A 19,585-nucleotide genomic window follows, 5' to 3' on the forward strand; every position below is an offset into this window, starting at 1 on the left:
CAAGTACCGAACAGAATAAAATGCGTAAATCCCCCGTGTAACTGCAGCGCTCATGTTACAAAATATCCAGCTTTCAACAAGCAACTGTACCTCAGCAATATCATCCTTCAGCTTGTTGTACTTCTCAATGTCAAAGCGTGTCCTTTTCACCCCCTTGTGGAGGAACAGCAGATATTGTCTGTCTCTAGCGTCGGGATACACATACTCCTGCAGGTCAGAGAGAGAGAGACACAGATGGAGCACTTTGTAAGAGGAGCCACTTTATCAGATATTTTCCATGTTCTGCTTTCTAGTCCTCACAGTTGGAAGAAATTCAACATCAAATGGTAATTTCTGAATGCTAAATTCAGTCTTGAAGGACAACAATGTCACCAGATCAGCTTTTAGAAATGCTAAAAATACCATTAGGGATTTATTGCATACAAAGCTGCAACTTCTTCCCTTTTAACTGATCAACAGACAATGTAACTTGCACACATCTACATGTGTGTTGATGTCTTACCTGACGTGTAAGAACAAAGTAGGCATACATGGCCATTGCAGTGCCATAAGTGATGAAGTAGGTGACCGGCTCCATGATATCCCAAGAGTACTCCCACCAGGTCAGCCTGGCCAGGATGCCAAACTGGGTGGCCATGTAAGCCATGCCGCCCCAGAGCACCCAGGTGGTGCGCCGCTCCGCCTTCTTACTTAACTCCTCCTTCACCTACACAGAAGGCTTAAGCAGTCAGATTTATTTGCAATCTAATGAACAACAATTGCTGCCAAATGTACACAAAGCACAAACATATATGCTGTTTTCACTCTCTCTTTTAGATTAAAGCTTAATTATCATGAGATTAACTGTTTTGTTGGGTCACACAAATCAATTATCTCATTGCAGGAATAACAAAGGCTCAATATCCTCTTAGCTATATACACGATGGCTCAACAGCATAATCGTTTTTTTGAATGGAAACAATGCCCAACTAATGACACAATAACAAATCTGAGTAATTACAGCATTCTTGTCGTCAGTGAAACATTTGCAGGAGGATGCATAACATTTATTTGCAAGGTTGCTCTGTTATATTATCTATTACTATAATAATAATAATAAGTCAATACAGTCTAATGTGTTAAACCTTCTCTAGTGGGCGGAGTTGAGAGTTGAGGTCTTCCAGTCGTCCAATCAGCTCACGTTCTTTGCTAAGTTGGTGGTCCTCAATGCGCAGTGTAGTGTAGAGCTGCTGCACCAGAAATTTGACGTCATTCAACCTCTCTGCCTCCTCGTGGGGCAACAACTCTGAGACACGTACACAGACACGCAAGGGCTTCAATATGATCCACTCATAATAAAAACATGACTTCTTCATAGACAGGATGACCCTGATTGTGAGGGAATAGCTCAAAGCAAACAGCACAGAGTGGGCATTTTCTTTGTCAGTCCTCACCTCTCCTTGGTGGCCGCACAAGGTGTGTGGTGTCATTAATGACAAGCTTGAAATCATCCAGCAGCAGGATGTCTATACCTGTGGAGGAGGCAATCCTCGCTCCATCTGGAGAGAGAGAGAGAGAGAGAGAGACAAATGGGAAGGGAGGCGGTGAGAGAGATGGAACGCTGATGGCATCCACTTCAAACACTGCTCACCTCTCCTGATAATCAGGCTCGTTGCTGTGTGATTATCAAGAGATGTAAAAGCAGATGCACTTGCACTCTAAGAGTAAGTCTTCAAGCACCACTTATTCTAGTATAATGAACCCCTAAGCAGAGTAAAGGCTGAAAAATCATTTCATGATGTATACAGTGGTATTAACTTCTAATCTAAGCCTCAGCTGCAACACTTAACAGTCTCAAAATACAAGAACACTTGAAAGCATGTTAAGGACGTGTGTCTGTGCAACCCCCTGGGGTAAATGGAGACGCTCTGTATTCTTGTGTTTGTGTGCTTACCCAGGGAGTAGATGGCTACCCGGTCGATGCCTCTGTCCTCTGCCTGGAGCTGTTGCAGGAAAACTCCCACACAGTCACTGAGAGGCTTGAGGGTGAACTGACAGCGCTCTCGCCTGGAAGGCAAACTGACTGAGATCACCGGCAGCCCGTTCTGATACACCACTGTCACCTCTGAAATGGCGAGAGAGCAGGAGTGAGACCAATCACTCTAGTCTGACATTCTGTTGGTTTTGATTATGCTAGATAACTTTTTCTTCAGTAAGTGTAGCTTCATTTCATTCTCAGCAGGGGTCAGCACAGTAATAGCACCACCTCTCATACTAATTCTGTCAAAGTGAAGATGATAATTTTATAAGCACTTGTCCACTAGAGTCTATGAAACCTGAATTTTGTCATCACAGGGTGTACGGAAGAGGTCTGTGAGGAGTTACAGACTGACATTATCTGAAAGGATTTCACTATGAGCACTATATGCAGCATCTGCGATGAGACTGGTTATAATTAACATCAGTATAATCATACATATATGTGTGAGGACATTTGCAGACATGGACAAACACGCAGCTGACTGCTGTTTTGCCAAATAAGCCCTCTTTAAACCATCCTTAGAATCAATACAGCATTAATATTGCTAACCTCTTCCTGTCATTGACTCTTTGGTGTCAGCTATTGATGTTTGTTATTCCCACAGAAAGGCTTAAAAGACTTCTAAATGATGCTTGTGTGGTAAGACTGAAAAATGAGAAAGACCTCGGGGTACACATCAGAAATTATTCACTCTGAGAAATGTTTGGTTTTTCAGCAAAAAAAAAGAGGTGGAATGAATCAGTGCACCTGGGAGTAACACACTCACAGCACTATTTTGGATTTTGTGTGTCATCTGTACATGCTGGGTTGTTTTTAGCACTTCCATAAGAACAGTCTTTTTTTTTGCCCAACAGCTGAGTCTTTGTTCTGCTCAGCGGCACTTTTTTGTAGCAAACTAATAATAATATTCTGAATGTAATGTAGCTGTATTGGTCCATAACCAAACTGTGGGTGTAATGAGTGTGCACAACTTATGCCATTATCGTTAACTGGCCTCAAATGACACATGCATCAACACAGAGCCCACAGAGATAATCCAAACTGCAACCAAAGAACCTCCGGGCTGCTGCAGTGAATCAGCAGATATCATCTTGGGCTCACACAATGAAGTGAAGGATCATCAGCTAGCACAAGCTGCACCGACTGGGCTTGTTTTGAAGAGTGCCTTGAACATGTTTAAAGACACAGCATTTCATTTACAGCCCTTTCCTCCTCTGAAACCTTGCCTCCGGTATGTAAGATGCTCTTCTCTTGGACCGGCTCCCCTTGTCCTGTCAAGTGTGAGTGTCCTGCCCATATCTCTGGTACAATCCTACAGTTATTAAAGCTCATTTTAAAATCAAATCAGTTAGTTCTGCAATGCTGTTGCCGCCTCCACCTCCTCCTCCTCCTCTTCCTCTCAGCTCCCCTACCTTCCTCATCCTCCCTCTGTTCACGCTCTCCATCTCTCCCGCCTCTCACACAGGCGAACAGATGCTACCCCGAGACAGATTCCATATTAATGACTACTGGCTGTTAACTCCAAATCAGACTCTGCTGTCTGATCAATGCAGAATTTCTCTCTAGTGGAAAACTCATTTGTCTCAGACAGAAAGCAGAGGCCGGGTTTGTGGGTTTCTTTGAAAAGGGAAACCCTTGAAATGGCTCATGAGACTAATGCCTGGATTCTCTGGGTAACATGTAAAGGGAATGAAGTTAGAGGAGTTAAAGACTTACCCTCTGGAGCAGTGGAGGAACACAACAGTCTCTGGCCATGCCATGAGGGGGCGCCACTCCAGACCTGCAGGCAGGAAGAGAGAGGGTACAAACACGCTGATGATTACTCTGCTTTCTTGTTCTGTCAAGCGCACACAAGTACAGCTAGCCGGTGTGTGACACTCAGCAACACGCAGATACCCTAAACTACACCATTTACTCCTCTGATTGTTTATTTCCGGGGCTGACCGCAGATTATGTTACAAAATGGCTTCCTCTGTTCCAGTTTCGAGAAATGTTCATATTTGCAGCCACACCCAAGAAGATTTGAGTGCAGTCAAGGGATGTCACAGAAAAATACACTCACATCCCATCTGAATAAACAAGCATCCAGACACAGAAACCACCACTTAGAGAAAACACAAAACTCCACAGTGGGAGACACAGGAATAAGGCAGCCAGAATAAAAACATGTGGTTTACTTTGAATTCTACAGTCACTCACTGAAGTGAGTGACATGAACACAGGAATAGAGTGTGGGGAAACCCTCCTTGACATGTTGTGTTGCTGCTGCGCACAGCAGAGAAGGAGTGTTCATACACACTGCACATGATTCAAATTACAGAGAGTGTCACGCTATCTAGTGAGCCACGATACAGCCCATAGGGCAGAAGAGGGCCTGTCAGATCTTCTCACTCTTAAAACAGCGAATAAGAGTGTAGATGATACATCAGAAATCAAGCACAAAAAATGCTTTTTTTTTAGCTTTGTGAACCCACACAAACCAGTTGTGCCTGTACTACTGAAGAGGCTCTGTTTTCTGCCAGTCCTTAGATTTAATCAGTGATGCCTGGATCTGTGACACTGCAGTGCTGTATATGAATGTATACACTATAAAATACATCACAACTGAACCACACGCATTCATTAAACTTTCGATTTCTCTATGACATCCCCCAAGCAGTCAGGGCTTTTAAACAGATGCGGCTGCATGGCACTCAGCTTCCAGCAGGCTTTAGTCTGATGCACTCATTGTGTGTACAACGGTTGTAATATCAGATTTACGATAGAGCCGCTCTGACCCTTACTGACGAAAACCACAACAGCAGAGATGCAGAGCTCTCACAGCTTCTCATTTATGACTCTACACAGGCAGTCGGTTATGGAGTGAAAGGATACCTCAGAGGAGGGTGTTTGTGTGTATGCGTCACTGCAAACAGACAAGCTGTGGAAGCTTAACATGAGCTTTGTGGATATCAATCTATCAGTCACAGTGTTTTTGTGCTTGACAGCAAAATGCTTTGAGATCTACAAGTAAACTCTGCAGGTGTGTCAAAAAGAAATTGAGAGAAATACATTGATCAGGAGGTACGGCTTATTACGCAGCAGATGAATGAGAGATATCATTTCATTCTGTCATTCTCTGAGCCCGGTGGAGCTTACACCACAATTGAAACATTTAAAAGGCCAAATAAGTGGGACACTCCTGCACCTAACACTTGTGTAAGGTTCCTACAAAGCAAAAAACATCTAAAGAGGTTCACACTGAGCTGCCACTCAGCTGCTGCTAATTGAATGTCCTGCTGTTGGTAAGGGGATGTGACAGCCAATCAGCCTTCACAGCTGTCTGATCCAGACAGGCAGCGTGTTCAGTCAGACAGTGTAAACATCCACAACACCTCAAATACAACTGACAACTAAACTGTTCAATAAACCTCAACTTCCAACTTTGAAATCTGACCAAACAGAATAAGCTGCTTCTGATTTCTGTCTGCATCTGCAATGCAATATAACACTGTGCACACCTTGTAGAGGCTCAGCAGAAGTCCACATGGAGGCTCAGTTTCTTTTTCAACTTTCCCAAAATTGGCAAATGCACAAGTTTAATAAGTCTAAAAAACATTTGTGAAAGTAAATGCCTCACTGCAGCATTGATGCAGGCCCTCTACTGTGTGTGTGTGTGCATGCTAAATGAGAATACCAATTGCTCTCCCACGGTACCAAGTCGAGCCCAAACAGTGATTAGGCTGCTGATCAGATGACATGCTGAGAAAGGGGTTTTGGCTGGTCTGGAATAACTGCACAGTCTGCAGAGAGCTGTCCAGCACTGCTTTGCCCATTCATTAACTTCAGCTGTTTGAAGCCAGGAAGAAAGATTTTTTTATCAAGATACTCACAACATCTCAGTCACCTACCCACACAGTCTGACACAAGGTGGCATCACAAACATATGCAAATATGGCCCTGGCATGTGTGCACGTCCATCTGTGGAGTGACATGTACTTGTGAATGTACCTCTGTGCAAGTGCAGGTGGCATGTGTGTGCATTATGTGTGTTTCCACCCGTCTGTTCACCAGCCTGTTTGTCAGCGGTAGTTGCAGAGCGACTGAGCAGAGCCCCCCGCTCCTCCTTTCCCTCGGCACACCGCCACTGAAATGCTGCCTGAAATATTTAACAGCGTAGCAGCAGTCAATAGCAAAGCAACCTTGGAATCAATGTCACACGGCAAAGAGAGGGAAAGGGACAAAGACACAGGCACTGAGGATGGCTGTGAAGATGGACAGATGAGGTGGAGGAGGGAGGAGGTGTGGAGGATAAAGAATGTGAGGATAAATGGAGGAGCAGCAAGGGAGCGATAGAGATAAATGAAGGCTGGAGTAAAACGGAGTGAGTCACGAGTGCGCTTGCGTTCGTAACCATGTGCTGCATATACTGTACCCTGCAGCAGACGATCCCTTCCCACTGAAACGTGACTGTAGCGTGTGTGCAGCAGAGATGGTGGCAAGAGAGAGAGAGAAGGAAGGGATGAAGGGAAACTGAGGCATTAAGGAGAAAAGAGAGAGAGAGAGAGGGAGGGGAGATAAAAAGAGAAAGCTATGAGGTGAGAGAGAAAGCGGGGAGGGGGAGGAGAAGAGGGGAGGACTGCTGATCACTGCAGTAAAGGAATCCCTCGTCTAGAAAGGGGGGTTGCCCCTTCGAATTCGCCCTCCCTCCCTCACCACCTAACTCACACAGACTCTGCAGGTATATATATATATATATATATATATATATATATATATATATATATATATATATATATATATACACACATATATACACAGTGGAAGATGAAAAAACTGAGAGACCACTGAATGCGTATGGCTTCATTTTAGAGTCCATCCCTGCTCTCACAGTACACAGCCACAGATAAGAGAGGCATGGTATTGATCTGCAGTGAAGATTAACCCTTTAATAGTCTGCTCAAGCATTTGGTAGAGCACATTTTGAGTCACTATATCTTATTGAAAAAAGTGGGGGAACTTAATTCTACTGCATTGAGCCATCTCTACCACTCGGTTGACAAATGCTATGATCAAAAAAATCCACTAGATGTCGCTCTACAGATCACAATAGGCCTTTCTATTCGGTCAGCCAGCAGGAAGTTGAAAGTGAAGAAGAGCACTACTGAGATGTGGACTATTTTTGGATGAATTTCAAAGGTAAGCTTGGTTTTCTTGCCACAATATATATTTTAACATGTTAATAAACAAAGTTATGTAACAAGGTGCCATAAAGAAATGTCTTAAAAGGGTCAAATCATTTTTTAAAAACGTGCTCGACCAAACGGTTGAGTTAGCACTTCATCGTAAACTTTGCGCTTGGCAACATTTAAGCTAGTACTCTTATGCTGACAGATTTTCATAAATATGATTATTTTTCAAGCATGTTGATCTTTGTGTACTATGATATTATTAGCATTAGAATCACGCATGATTCCGAATTCTGTTTATTTTTTTTCGTTTCTGTTTCGTAAATTATAGATGGACGCTAAATTCTTTTATGATTCAAGGCCACGGAATTACCTGGCCAGAAGATCCTCAAGACTCTGAGGCTGATCTAAGTGATGACGATGACATCATAGCAGATCCTGATTATCTCCACACACAAGCAGAGGTGGATCTTTCCTTTGATGCAATGGATGAAGATGAGATGTCCTCAACAAGCACGACTACACCACCCCCATAAGCAGAAGAAAAAAGGAACACCCTAAAATCAGTCAATATGGGGCCACATGACACACCTGAGCCAAGGTCACCACCAGGCTCAAAGAAAGGCACAAGAAGAATCTGGAAGCATGAAGATGTTGCAGAATTCCAAGTTCCTGATGCAAGTTTTATAAACCCTGATGTTGTAAAGACACCTTTTCAGTACTTCAAAATGCTCTTCACTGACGAGATGATACAACATATTGCTCACCACACCAATCTGTACTCTGCCCAGGGGCTGGGGGATCCGATCAAGACCAGCCCTTGCGAAATTGAAGATTTCCTAGCAATGCTACTCTTGATGGGTGTTTTCAACTTCCCAGATATGGATAGCATGACATCATGCCAAGTATATTTACTAGTTTCGACCTCATCCTGAGTTAATAATCAAGTCCATTGGCACAGTCCGATCAAACTGCATTGGTGGAACTACCTTGGTGGAAGACAAACAACCGATGAAGAGAGGACGTGGAGGTTCTGATTACAAGTCTGCAGAAAGGGTTCTTGCTGTAAAATCGTATGACAACAAATGTGTCACACTTCTAAGCAATGTCTTTGGTTCACCTGCACAAGACACCAACCAAGTCACAACGATGGTACTTCCCCCTGTTTGGATACTCCCTTGACCTATGCATCTCCAATGCCTGGCTGCTAATAAAATTACTTCTTATTACATTACTTCTTTTCCAGTTATTTGAGTATTTCAACAGTTTTTTTGTATTTATAGGTACAAAAATTATGATGTTACTGTAATTATTTATTAATTACTATGCATTTGGTTATGTTACGATCGAGCGCAATCTCAACCGGGGAAGGGGGGGGGGGGTTACGTTATTGGTGCCCCAAGTAAACATCAAAGGTTTCCGTTTCTATGGTTACTGGACAAACTTTCTGCACCCGGTATTAAACTACCGCAGCCCGCTGACAACCGTTATAAAGACCTCTGCAAGGGAGAAGAAGCGCTAAGAGCAACGTCAAACTCAGTCCGCAGGAATTTTTCTTCTTTCGCTCACAAGCTGATAACAGGTGCTCAGCAAGCAGGCTGAGGCTGAGCGTTCAATACGTGCCGCTGGCTCACTATTGCAGCTGTCACAAGGTGAGTTTGGATATTCATTGTAAAAGACTTGATTAGTTATGCTCTGAAAGTATTATTTAAATCACATGTGTCAAACTCAAGGCCAGCGGGCTAAATCCGGCCCTCACCACTTTCTGTCCAAAACACATATGATCCGGCCCAAATCTTTTTTGTAAATGCAAAAAATTAAAATTACAATTTTCATATAAATTTAAACTACCCACAACATTCGGCTGAATAACACCACAGTAATATGAACAAAAATGATTTATTTTGTGCAGCAAAAATAACGCAAAAATAACGTCACATGCCGTGTGCGTGTGTGCGTGTCTGCGCGTATTGGGGTGAACTTCATTCTGCGTGATAGAAAAACCAGAGAAGTGTAAACCCAGGGACTGTAGAGACGGTAGAGCTCTTGGTGACGTTAAATTGATGTTAGACTCAACTTAAAGAAAACGCTGGGAGAAAGCTATTGTCTAAAGTTCCAGTAGATGGTATTATTTGGCTGATGATCTGTTGTTTGCCATATCTGCGATGGACATGAGGAGAAGGGTTACAGGCTGGAATTAGTAGATCTGATTCCAGAATCAGAAAATACTACGTACTTCTGTACGTAAAATAGGTATTTAACAACCTGTTAAAATCCACCAGAACGCAGGAAATGGCCTATAGTAAATGAAACATTTTCTGGGGGAGGACCCCCAGACCCTCACATCTCCAAATCATAATTATAATAGTAATTAGATGCCGCTTAACTCACATTTTTATTGCCCCTATTGCCCCTTCATAGAACCACAAGTGGCCCCTGATCAATTTGAGTTTGACACACACACACATATATATATATATATATATGTGTGTGTGTCAATATGTATACACCAAGCGGCAACCTTCGGGGCTCAAAGTGGAAGCCCATGCGGAAGTGTCAAAACTTGTAATTCACGCTGCAACAGCTGGGGGTTGGCTCCAAAAGCGAGTAATTTCCCATAGACTCCCATGTTAAAATGGCCGATTTCACAGCAGAAAAGAACATGTTTACAGCCTGGTACAAAAAATCGCTGTGGTCTCAGATGATAGGTTCTCTTCTAGTGTCAATTGTAGGGGGGGTGAATTTTTTTACAACTCACTCGTTTCAATTGTATTCAGACTTAAAATTACGCCTAATTATGGGCGTTGCCGCTTGAGTGACAGACAGTTGACGTATCACAGCGTGAGTTTCCTGCTTCCACGATCGCCCGCCCCCCTAAACCCCGCTCGTGCCCCCCCTCTTTGTCCATATTCGGAGTTTTAGTTGACGTGACGCTGCCAACATGGCGGCGGTCATCACGTCCCGGAACCTCCCACTGAGACTCAAAACGGCTCTTCAGAAACAAACGGGTGACGTCACGGAGGCTCTGTCCATAGTTTTTACTGTCAATGGTATACACCCATATACATATTGATTTAAATATATTCAGTAGGCCTCACAAAGTCTAATAATCAATTTATATTATAGATATTGACATTCATTTTTTTTAATATAAAAACAATTAACAACAGTTAATTAAATTGGTCTATTTTGAATCATTTATGCGTAATTAGGAGTAGGAGAAGGAGGACAAAGAGATGTTGGAGAAAGCCAAGCTGTTTCTGAGCTGTGCCGAAGGCTCTGTGGGGCTGGAGGAGGAGGTGGTGGCCACTGCTGCCCAGGTGGAGGACGGGGACAGTGTCGTCATGGACATCAGAAGCAGCTCTGTCACCATGGACGACAGTCTGACCAACCTGCAGTGGCTGCAGGACTTCTCCATTCTCGGTGCCAACCTGCTGCAGCACGCCCACCATCAGCCACACCTGTTCATCCACCAGCAAGTAGGATTCGACTCTTCCCCTCTGGCCGGGGTCCCTGCCTCCATCGGGATGCCCCTGACCCTCCCCGGAATCGTGGCGCACGGTCACTGCCCAGACGAGGTGGACTACAAGACCAATGCATACATCAAGCCACCCTACTCCTACGCCACCCTCATCTGTATGGCCATGCAGGCCAGCAAGGAGAGCAAGATCACCCTGTCCTGCATCTACAAGTGGATCACTGACAACTTCTGCTACTACCGCCATGCTGACCCCAACTGGCAGGTAAAGGAGCACACACAGTTACACACACTGGACGTGCGGTTTCTGACACTCTGTCCACTATTTAAAATAAGTTTCTCACTTTTTCCTGCGCTGTAGTGAAATCACAGCTGAGAGTTTCTATTTTAAGCACAGTGAATACATTTCAGAAAAACACAATAGGTCTGGGCCTGCTGCCACACTCTGAGGACTTGGCTTTGTGGGTACAATTAATAACTGTGAGGCCAGGAACACGTCACCTAAATGTACAAAACCTTAACAGAAAACATGAATTATGCAGTACTGTAAGATTTTGTCCACATTGCATAAAGTATGTTGGTGGTACTGCAGAAAATACAGTGTTTCTTTGTAATGGCAAATGGTCAACTTTAAGGCCACGCCCCCACCACACCGTAACACTTTTGAAAGAGTTTTGGAATGCATCTATTCCCTATTGTGTCCTGAGTGGACACAGTGAATTTCAGCTTAATTGGATGAAGTATGCAAGGCGTGAAAAGTTTTGTAGCAGGGTCACAAATCGCAAAAAAATTAAAATTATCAAAAAATTCAAAATGGCGGACTTCCTGTTGGGTTTGGAGGGGTGGTCCAGGAGACTTTTTTGTGCGTCTTGGGGTGATACAGATGTGTGCCAATTTTCATGATCCTGTGTCAAACCGGCCAGAGGGGCTATGCATTAGGGGGCGCTATAGAGCCATTTTCCCATGTGCGTTTCAAAAGTCAGCAAATTTCTAAATTTTTCGGGCAAATTATTTTTTTCTACCAAGTTTGGTGAGTTTTGGGGCATGTTAAGGCCTCCAAAAATGTGATCATCGAGTCGGAAAAAAAAAAAAAAAGAAAAATAAAAAAATAATAATCTCTAGGGTTTAAATAGGGCTCTTGCACCATTCGGTGCTCGGGCCCTATTGACACAACATCCTGTTTTCATCCTGCTATATTTAGGACTGATTTTTCAGTTAAAGATTCATATATATATATATATATATATAGACCACATTTCAGTCTTATCTCATTTTCAACCCAGGAGTGAATTATTTCTCGGATATATTCATTTCAAATCAGGTGTAAGTCACAAAGTGAAGTAACTTTGTGGGCTTTCAATTTTTACATTTTTGTTTTCAGAACTCAATTCGACACAACCTCTCCCTCAACAAGTGCTTCATCAAAGTGCCGCGGCAGAAAGACGAGCCAGGAAAGGGTGGTTTCTGGAAGATTGACCCGCAGTATGCCGAACGCCTCCTTAGCGGTGCCTACAAAAAAAGACGAATGCCACCTGTCCAGATCAATCCCGCCCTCCAAAACAGGCTCAGGCTCAGGCTCCAGCCCCAGTCCACATATCCTTGCAGCACAACAGGGGTTCAGGAAGGCCCGTGCATCAACCATGAATTCCAGCAACTTCTCCAGAAGTTTGAAGAGGCAACTGGAGCTGACAGGTGCTCGGACCCCCATCTAGCTGAGGGTACCATGCTAGGGTCATGGCCGGTAGTCAGGAAAAGAGGTGGGAAAAGGAGGAAACCGAGCTCTAAAAATGATGTCACCGAAGTCCCCCGACATTCAAGTTCCCCTCCGCTCTCTGTGAACGAACAGAAGGAGACTGGACCTCTAAAATGGGACTTTGATTGGGATACCCTGTTTGACTCTGCCCTCAGTGGGAAGTTTAGTTCGAAGGGAGGAGAGCTTCTGAACCCCATCATAAAAGAGGAGGGCCACATGCTGGAGACCCAGGGGAGACACAGCGTGTCTGACTTTGGTGAGGAGACCTTCCTTGCCACGGACTTCCAGGAAAATCCCTGGCGTGAAGAAGAGCAAGGCAGCGGTGATTTTCTTTGTAGCTCCACTGTCAACCTGGAACAGCTGTTTGACTTCGAAGACTTATTAGATGGAGACCCCAACACCTGGTTTGACACCATGATAGAATAACTGCTATCCAGGTCCTCTTACACAAAACTCTTCAGAACACTACTGGGGAATACCAGATTTTAAACTCATGTTAAAACAAGAGTTTTATTGTACTTTTCAAGATGTTCAAAGTATTTTAATATTTTTAAAGTATTTTTGGCTGTTTGATGAATAAAGAGCACACTCAAAGAAAAAATCAGTTGGATTTACTTAAAAATGTTATGTCAAGTGGTTCCACGTAACTCTGTTAAGTAGGTTTTAATAAAATTGTTTTTACATATGATCTACTTTATACAGTTAAGTGTAGTTTACAACAGTAACTTAAGTAACTGCTACTTAACGAGATTACTTCTTTTTTAATCATCTTCATAGAGTCTGTGCCAGTTTTCGGGGGGGGGGGGGGGGGGGGAGGGGGGTGCATCCTGTGGCGTGAAGGCTGCCTATTGTCGAGATCTCCTCCCATGTGCTACAATTTCCATTTATTCTATTAATTTCCAGCAGCATAACATTATTATTCTTCTCATTTCAGATTGCATTAGTGTGTGGTGAAATTTGCAAGATTTATTAGCCTCCGCCTCCTCCAGCACAAAGTCACAGATTCTGTTAGCAGAGCGGCTTTGAGGGTGGTTTTGAAATGATTGCCAGCCAAAAGAAAAAAAAAGGAAGAAAACAAGAAATGGGTTATTTTTGAGCAAAGTACGTAGTAGACGTCTTATGTTAAATTTTATATCTGAATACACGAACACCTACTAGTAGATCAGCGGAACACACTTTGTCACACATACACCCACAACACTGTCAGGATTCAACCATTCATCCATTCTCCTACTACTTCATTCATTTATTCCTCACTTGTAGTGCCAACTATGCTAAATGTGTTTTTTAGATACACCTGCAGAAGAATCTTTTGGATGTATGGGTGCGCTCTGGTTGGGTGTGACAGCTGTACATGCACGGACTGCTGTTTCATGCAGCATTGCTGTTATGGCCGCATGTGAACCCAATATGACACAGCACTTTATACCCCAGTTCTTCCCCACAACACATCCTTTCAACTGCAGACACACCGCAGGGAAATTATGGGTACCAGCCAAGGCTTAAAGTGTGTCTGTGTGGCTGTGTGTAAATGTGTTACAGACCCCGGCTTTGAGGAATAATGTTGCTGACATAATTCCCATTTCATTGGGCCCTTCTGGGGGAGTGGAAGCGGCTATCATTTATCTACACAATGACGGCATCCATCCATGTGGTAATGTGCTGTCCTGGGTCGCTTCTACAGACCAGATAACTGGGTAGAGCCACACACTCGTCATTCGTGGATACTAAAGTTCATCCTCACCTCACCCATATCAACAACAGGGCACAGGATACAGTGAGTCTGGCTATTACTGCACACATGCATCAAAGTTATCGTTGAGTATTATGCATGCTTATCAGACATGCTTAAGGTTTTTTCTTTATTGTTTACTGGGAGTAGTGAGTAAAAGGGTCAGGGGGAGGTGGGGCAGGGCACATTCATGCTAACCTAACAGACAGGGCTGGTGGAGGATCATGGTTTAGAAGGGGTCAGTGAGAGGTCATTGCATGCAGACTGAGAATATACTGTGGGGCAGATCAATATGAAGCCAGTCAAGGGAACCTTTTATTTAAGAGGTAAAAGGTACATGAAACAATACATGACTACTTCCAGCACCCACCAATTATTTATGATCTACTAGTAGGTGTTCGTGCAGCCGTCATCTGTTTTGTCACTTTGCTCAAAAATAACCCAGCTGTTTGCTTATTTCTTTTTTTTTTTATTTGGTTGACAATCGTTTCAAAACCCCCCACAAAGCCGCTCTGCTTACAGTTTATGAATCTGTGACTGTGGCGGAGGCTAATAAATCTTGCAAATGTCCTACGAGGACCACCCGATTCTTCAGCCACGAGCACAAAAGAGGTTGAAGCTTGGTAAGAGCAAGTTTTGGTTGGAATGAGTGACCGCACAAATCTCACAATGATCAATGTGCCTCACCAAATACAAGAGAATGAATGGAGAAAAAAAAAATCACACATTAAAAAAAAATCTTTGGGGGTGAAAGGTATTTGGTTTAACAAGCATATCAAATTTACAAGCAAATCCTGCTTTAGTCGGAACCAAGAGAACCAAACTACAAGTGTAAACCATCCCAGACAAAAAATAAGCTGATACAAGCTTACTGAGGATATACGTACAGAGTCATCACCAAAAATCAGCTGTGACATCCTGCTGACTCAACATAGAGGACCTATGTGTTCGTTAAAGAAGGCGAATGAGGTTTATGAGGTATTAAATTGAATTCACACCATGTGTACTACTACCTTGTCACTTTCTGCAAGGAGTAAATCTCATTCATTAATCCGCTGAGATGTCCTTGTTTTCCTGTATCCTTGTGTTTCTGCTTTTATTACTTCTTTATAGCTCATTCAGAGACTGCTGACGCTTACTGTTCAAAAGCCCCTTTGCTTCTGTCTCGGAATTTTTGTAATTTTATCTGAGAAATGATTAAATTAAGTCTACGTAGGAATTCCCAAAGAGCACAGCTTAAAAATTGACACAATCAGACACTCTTTCAAGCATCAAGTGTTTTCGTCATGAGGAGAATTTTTGTAATTTTAGCTGAAAGTCATTAACTCCCAGCTGCATTTATGTTTTAAACTTCTCAATGAGTTTAAGCTCAAAACATTTTTTTTCTCAGAAATCCTAATGAAGACTGTGGCAAAAAGTATTAAACCTGATGTCTTAGATTTTATATATTACATAGTCCAGCGGGTATGTAAAGGTCAAACTGTGGGTGCAGTATATAGCTGATGTGTGGAGTTTCTATCTCACTGCCGTGCTGTGTGTCACCTCCACTGTCTCTCTTCTGCTACTCTGGGGGAGAGGTCCTGTCCACTCAGCTCCTTGCAGCTTACATCTCCCCGCTGTGGGGGTTAACAAGTAGAAAAGCACAGCTGCGCCCATTACAAGGCACTCACACACTCTCCTGTACGCACACACCCACATTCTCCGAAATAACAAACAAAAGAATGCATACACCTAAGATAAGGCAGCCACTCAGCAAATGTTACAGAAGAAAGTATATTTGAGAACAGTGTGACAGTAATCACTGCCATTTTTTCTGCCTCAGCGCAGATGAGCTTACGTAACAAAAGAAAACACTCCTTTTTTTTTCCTGAGTTGTGTTCCTCGCCTGGTAAAAGCCATTAAGAGATATGAAATCTGCAGCCACATTCTTGGATGCAACAGAATTAAGTAATCACCATTCACAAATTGTGAGGGAGGCCGTGTCAGAGTACTGTGTCCAACAGACAATCTGATGCTTTCACTGCAATGCAGAGTCCAGAGTGAAAACTATGATTAGGCCACTTAAACAGCCAAACCACTCACAGCATGAGCAATATAATATATTCCTATTCAACACCTTGCCTTTCAGGACCTGGCTGTGCTTTGGCAGATCCATGGCAGATATTTAGTGTGAGTTTGAATGAGATCTTAGCAGTAAATTAATCTTTTGACACGTGGGCCAGTTTGGCCACACTACCGCTCCTGCTCCTGCTCCTTCTCCTTCTCCTCCTCCTCCTCCTCCTCCTCCTCCTCCTCCTGCAAACCAACAACACTGGAACCTGATGCATTATTAAACAGCAGTGCAGGCTTTCACGCCTGTGCTCAGACAGGCAGCGCGTGGCCATTGTGCCTCACAGAACTGCTCAGAGAAGGATTTAGTCCAGCCGAGGAGCAGCATGTGCAGTCCACGGGTCACTTCTGAGAGCTGTGCGGAAATTGAAAACAGGGTTTGCATACATAATGTGTATATAAATATATACACATATAATAAGTGTGTGTGTGTGTGGTCAGTGTGCAGGCATAGTAAGACCTTCTTCTTTAATTGCTCATACACCAGATGGCACTAGCTGCTTGTGCCCCTGTCATTTCAGTAACATAATACTAGGCTCCTCATACTGTAGCTGATAAGGAACTACTTGCTCTTTTTTCTTTTTCTTTATTATTCTTCCACTTTATTAAGATTATTCTCTTGACATTTGGAAATTTCATAGACATGCAATCAAAGGAAAGTGCACCTTCGATGCCCATTTACAGCCTGACCATGATCTTAATGGTGATCTTAACATTCCAATTAAGCCTCATAGGTGTGAAAAGGTGGAGGTCTGTCAGCTTCTTCACATCACATGGATCACACACCAATCAATGCTGCTGAATAAGCATTACTGACTTCTTATTATCCCCTCACTTCACCAGCACTGCTAAGACTATTCTTTTTTTGCTATGATGATACAATGATAACATTGTAGTTATCCTCTTTAAGAGAACACCTCTGAGAGACGGACTACATTTTTGTGCCAGAATTACCCATTGTTTCTGGATGCATTAATTATCCACAAAGATAAAACACTTGTTTTGAATTAAAGGAGTAAAGTCCCTCCCATTTGTTCTCTCTGAGACAGCACACTGCTCCTTTGTGACCATTATGCTGCCTGTATCTGCTGATGCTGCTCTGGGCAATGGAGGAACAAGTATATTCTACAGAGTTTGGCCACATCTGTCAGAACAGATTCCTACATGAGAGGACGTCAAAAGAATGAATACATCGAGTGGAAACTTCTTCAAGCAACAGCAACAGTGGTGATTAATAGAACAAAGAACTGACAGATTAAAATAAGGATTTTGCTGTATGTGTGATGATGGTGTGAAAAATCACACTTTCAAAAAGTGAAATCTTTCTTTTTCAAACCTCTGACATCAAGGGTCTTTGTGTTCGAGCTACTGAAATGTGTTGTGCAAAGTCCTTTAGCAAAAATAAAGAAAGAATGTTGTGGATGTCTGTGGGTTTAACTGGACATATTAAACAAAATCTCACATTTTTTTACAATTAATAATTGGAAGTGGTGCAGAGTTCAAAGACTGCCAAACTGTCCACCCTAACAAAGTAAGTTCTCCAGCAGATTCACAGACAGTGATGCCATCTGTCTGAAAATGGAATTTGCACTGGAAGTGGATGCTTAAATGTAGGGTAGGAGATTTCATTCTGATGCACTTTTTGTTAAATTAGTGTAACTTCTCTTTACAATCCAATAGCAACCAATTAGTTTGGCATTTTCACAATAAAACGAAGAATATGAATCATCTGTGGAAGCTATAAAACGCTAAAAACATCAGCCAATCCTTCGGGACGACCCTGTGCAGAGTATTGGCTGGTTGTCACTCTCTTCCTGCTCTACGTGCACCAGAGAGGTACGTGCATGATGGCTGAAGTCACAGACTTCTTCAGGTAATGCACGTCCATGTGATTGGGAGGCGTGGCTTCGGGGTGAGCTCCGAGAGAAAGAGGCGTGTGTTTACTTTTGAAATCTGGCTGACTCTCACTGAGTTTTCAAAATCTCCTACCCTACCTTTAAGGTAATCCGTCAGGAGAGGAAAAACTGCCCATTAGAATGTTTTGCTGGGTTAAAACATGCAGTTTGTGCAAGAAAGCCTTACAGATAGAATTTAACATGTAATAAATACTGTGAAAAACATATAGTTACCTGTTTCGCAGAAGGCCGTTACACACTAATCCTGTTGTTGAATAAAGTCCTGAATAAGCCTGTGGTCTGCGGTATCCTACGCCTTGATCTTTCTGTGTCAAAGCAGGTCAAACGTCTGCTTATCCAAATTGGTCCATTAAAAATTCCCTCCAGGATTGGAGGAGTGAGTTCATGATCACTTTTATCAAAACCCACTTTGAATAAAATAGCATGTTCAGAGCATACATTAGTACTGGGTCAACACCAATTTTATCACTCATCAGTGATGCTTCGGGGCACAAGATGCTCCACTTTTTCATCTCTCTTCTCGCTTTCATAATCTGACCCTCAGGTTATCCTAGCCAGATACACAAACTTAGAAACATCTTCCCTCCGTGAACTCAAGGGGGATTTCAAAATGTTTATTCACAATAGATAACTGACACTTATATCCCTGGTGTAATGTTGTACCCAGCTTTTACTTAAGTTACAGATCTTCCAACTGCTGGGAGAACAACTATCACCATGTGTATCATGTCACTAGTAAGTAGAAGGGAGCCATGTTGATAGGTTTAAACTATGATGGTCAAGTCCTGCTTTTTAGTCTTGTATGCTAGTACCTACTTATTTCAATGAACCAAGAACCCTACAAGAAATTTTCCTGAGGTTCGAACACACACACATAACAGTTCCTAAAATAGCCTGTTAGTTCCTGCAGTGGAAAAGCACCTCTTGTGTCATGTCTTCTCTTCTCTACATTCCAAATGGGAAACATCAGTCTGAAAACCAGTAGAAGTACAAAAGTATTTGTTGGACTTGTAGATAAGAGCCAAAACTTTTGCACCCTTCAATAATTCTTTATAAAAGCAGTGCCAGTCAACCATGTTCACCTTCAACTAAAGTTGTGTTTAAAAGGCCAAAAAGAGGCAGGAAGCTTTCACTTTTGCACTTGACTAATTAAATGTCAGCTGAGACCAAACATGCAAAAAAACTCAACAATGAAAATGTCAAATTCAAATTTCAAGGCCAGGTGGCTTTTAATCTCGACTGAGGGTGCTGAGCTTTTTTTGGCACTTCTACATTTTGCAGATTTGTTTGACTAATAGGGCAGCCAGCGTGTTTAACCTGCAGACACTGAAGCTGGAACTCCACCAGGTAACAAGGCAGATGGACAAGAAGGGTACAATGTACACAGAAAGTTGATTAATATGTCTCTT

General features: G+C 42.8%; 1 protein-coding gene across 3 annotated transcripts in view; it reads right to left on the bottom strand.

The window, feature by feature from the left end:
• Positions 1-19,585, bottom strand: part of mcu (mitochondrial calcium uniporter) — a 52,071-nt gene that overhangs the window by 2,960 nt on the left and 29,526 nt on the right. For all 3 annotated transcript variants that reach the window (XR_003671834.1, XM_028423572.1, XM_028423571.1), the window contains exons 3-8: positions 3,737-3,800; positions 1,934-2,104; positions 1,434-1,538; positions 1,125-1,285; positions 503-706; positions 91-207 (exon numbers count right to left, since the gene is read on the bottom strand). Coding sequence is in view for 2 of the 3 variants with exons in the window: in XM_028423572.1 (XP_028279373.1) it covers positions 91-207; positions 503-706; positions 1,125-1,285; positions 1,434-1,538; positions 1,934-2,104; positions 3,737-3,800 (822 nt within the window). In the remaining variant the exon portion in view is untranslated. The remainder of the gene's footprint in view (positions 1-90; positions 208-502; positions 707-1,124; positions 1,286-1,433; positions 1,539-1,933; positions 2,105-3,736; positions 3,801-19,585) is intronic.

This window comes from Parambassis ranga, chromosome 15 (genome assembly GCF_900634625.1).
Source record: "Parambassis ranga chromosome 15, fParRan2.1, whole genome shotgun sequence".
Classification (NCBI taxonomy): domain Eukaryota; kingdom Metazoa; phylum Chordata; class Actinopteri; family Ambassidae; genus Parambassis; species Parambassis ranga.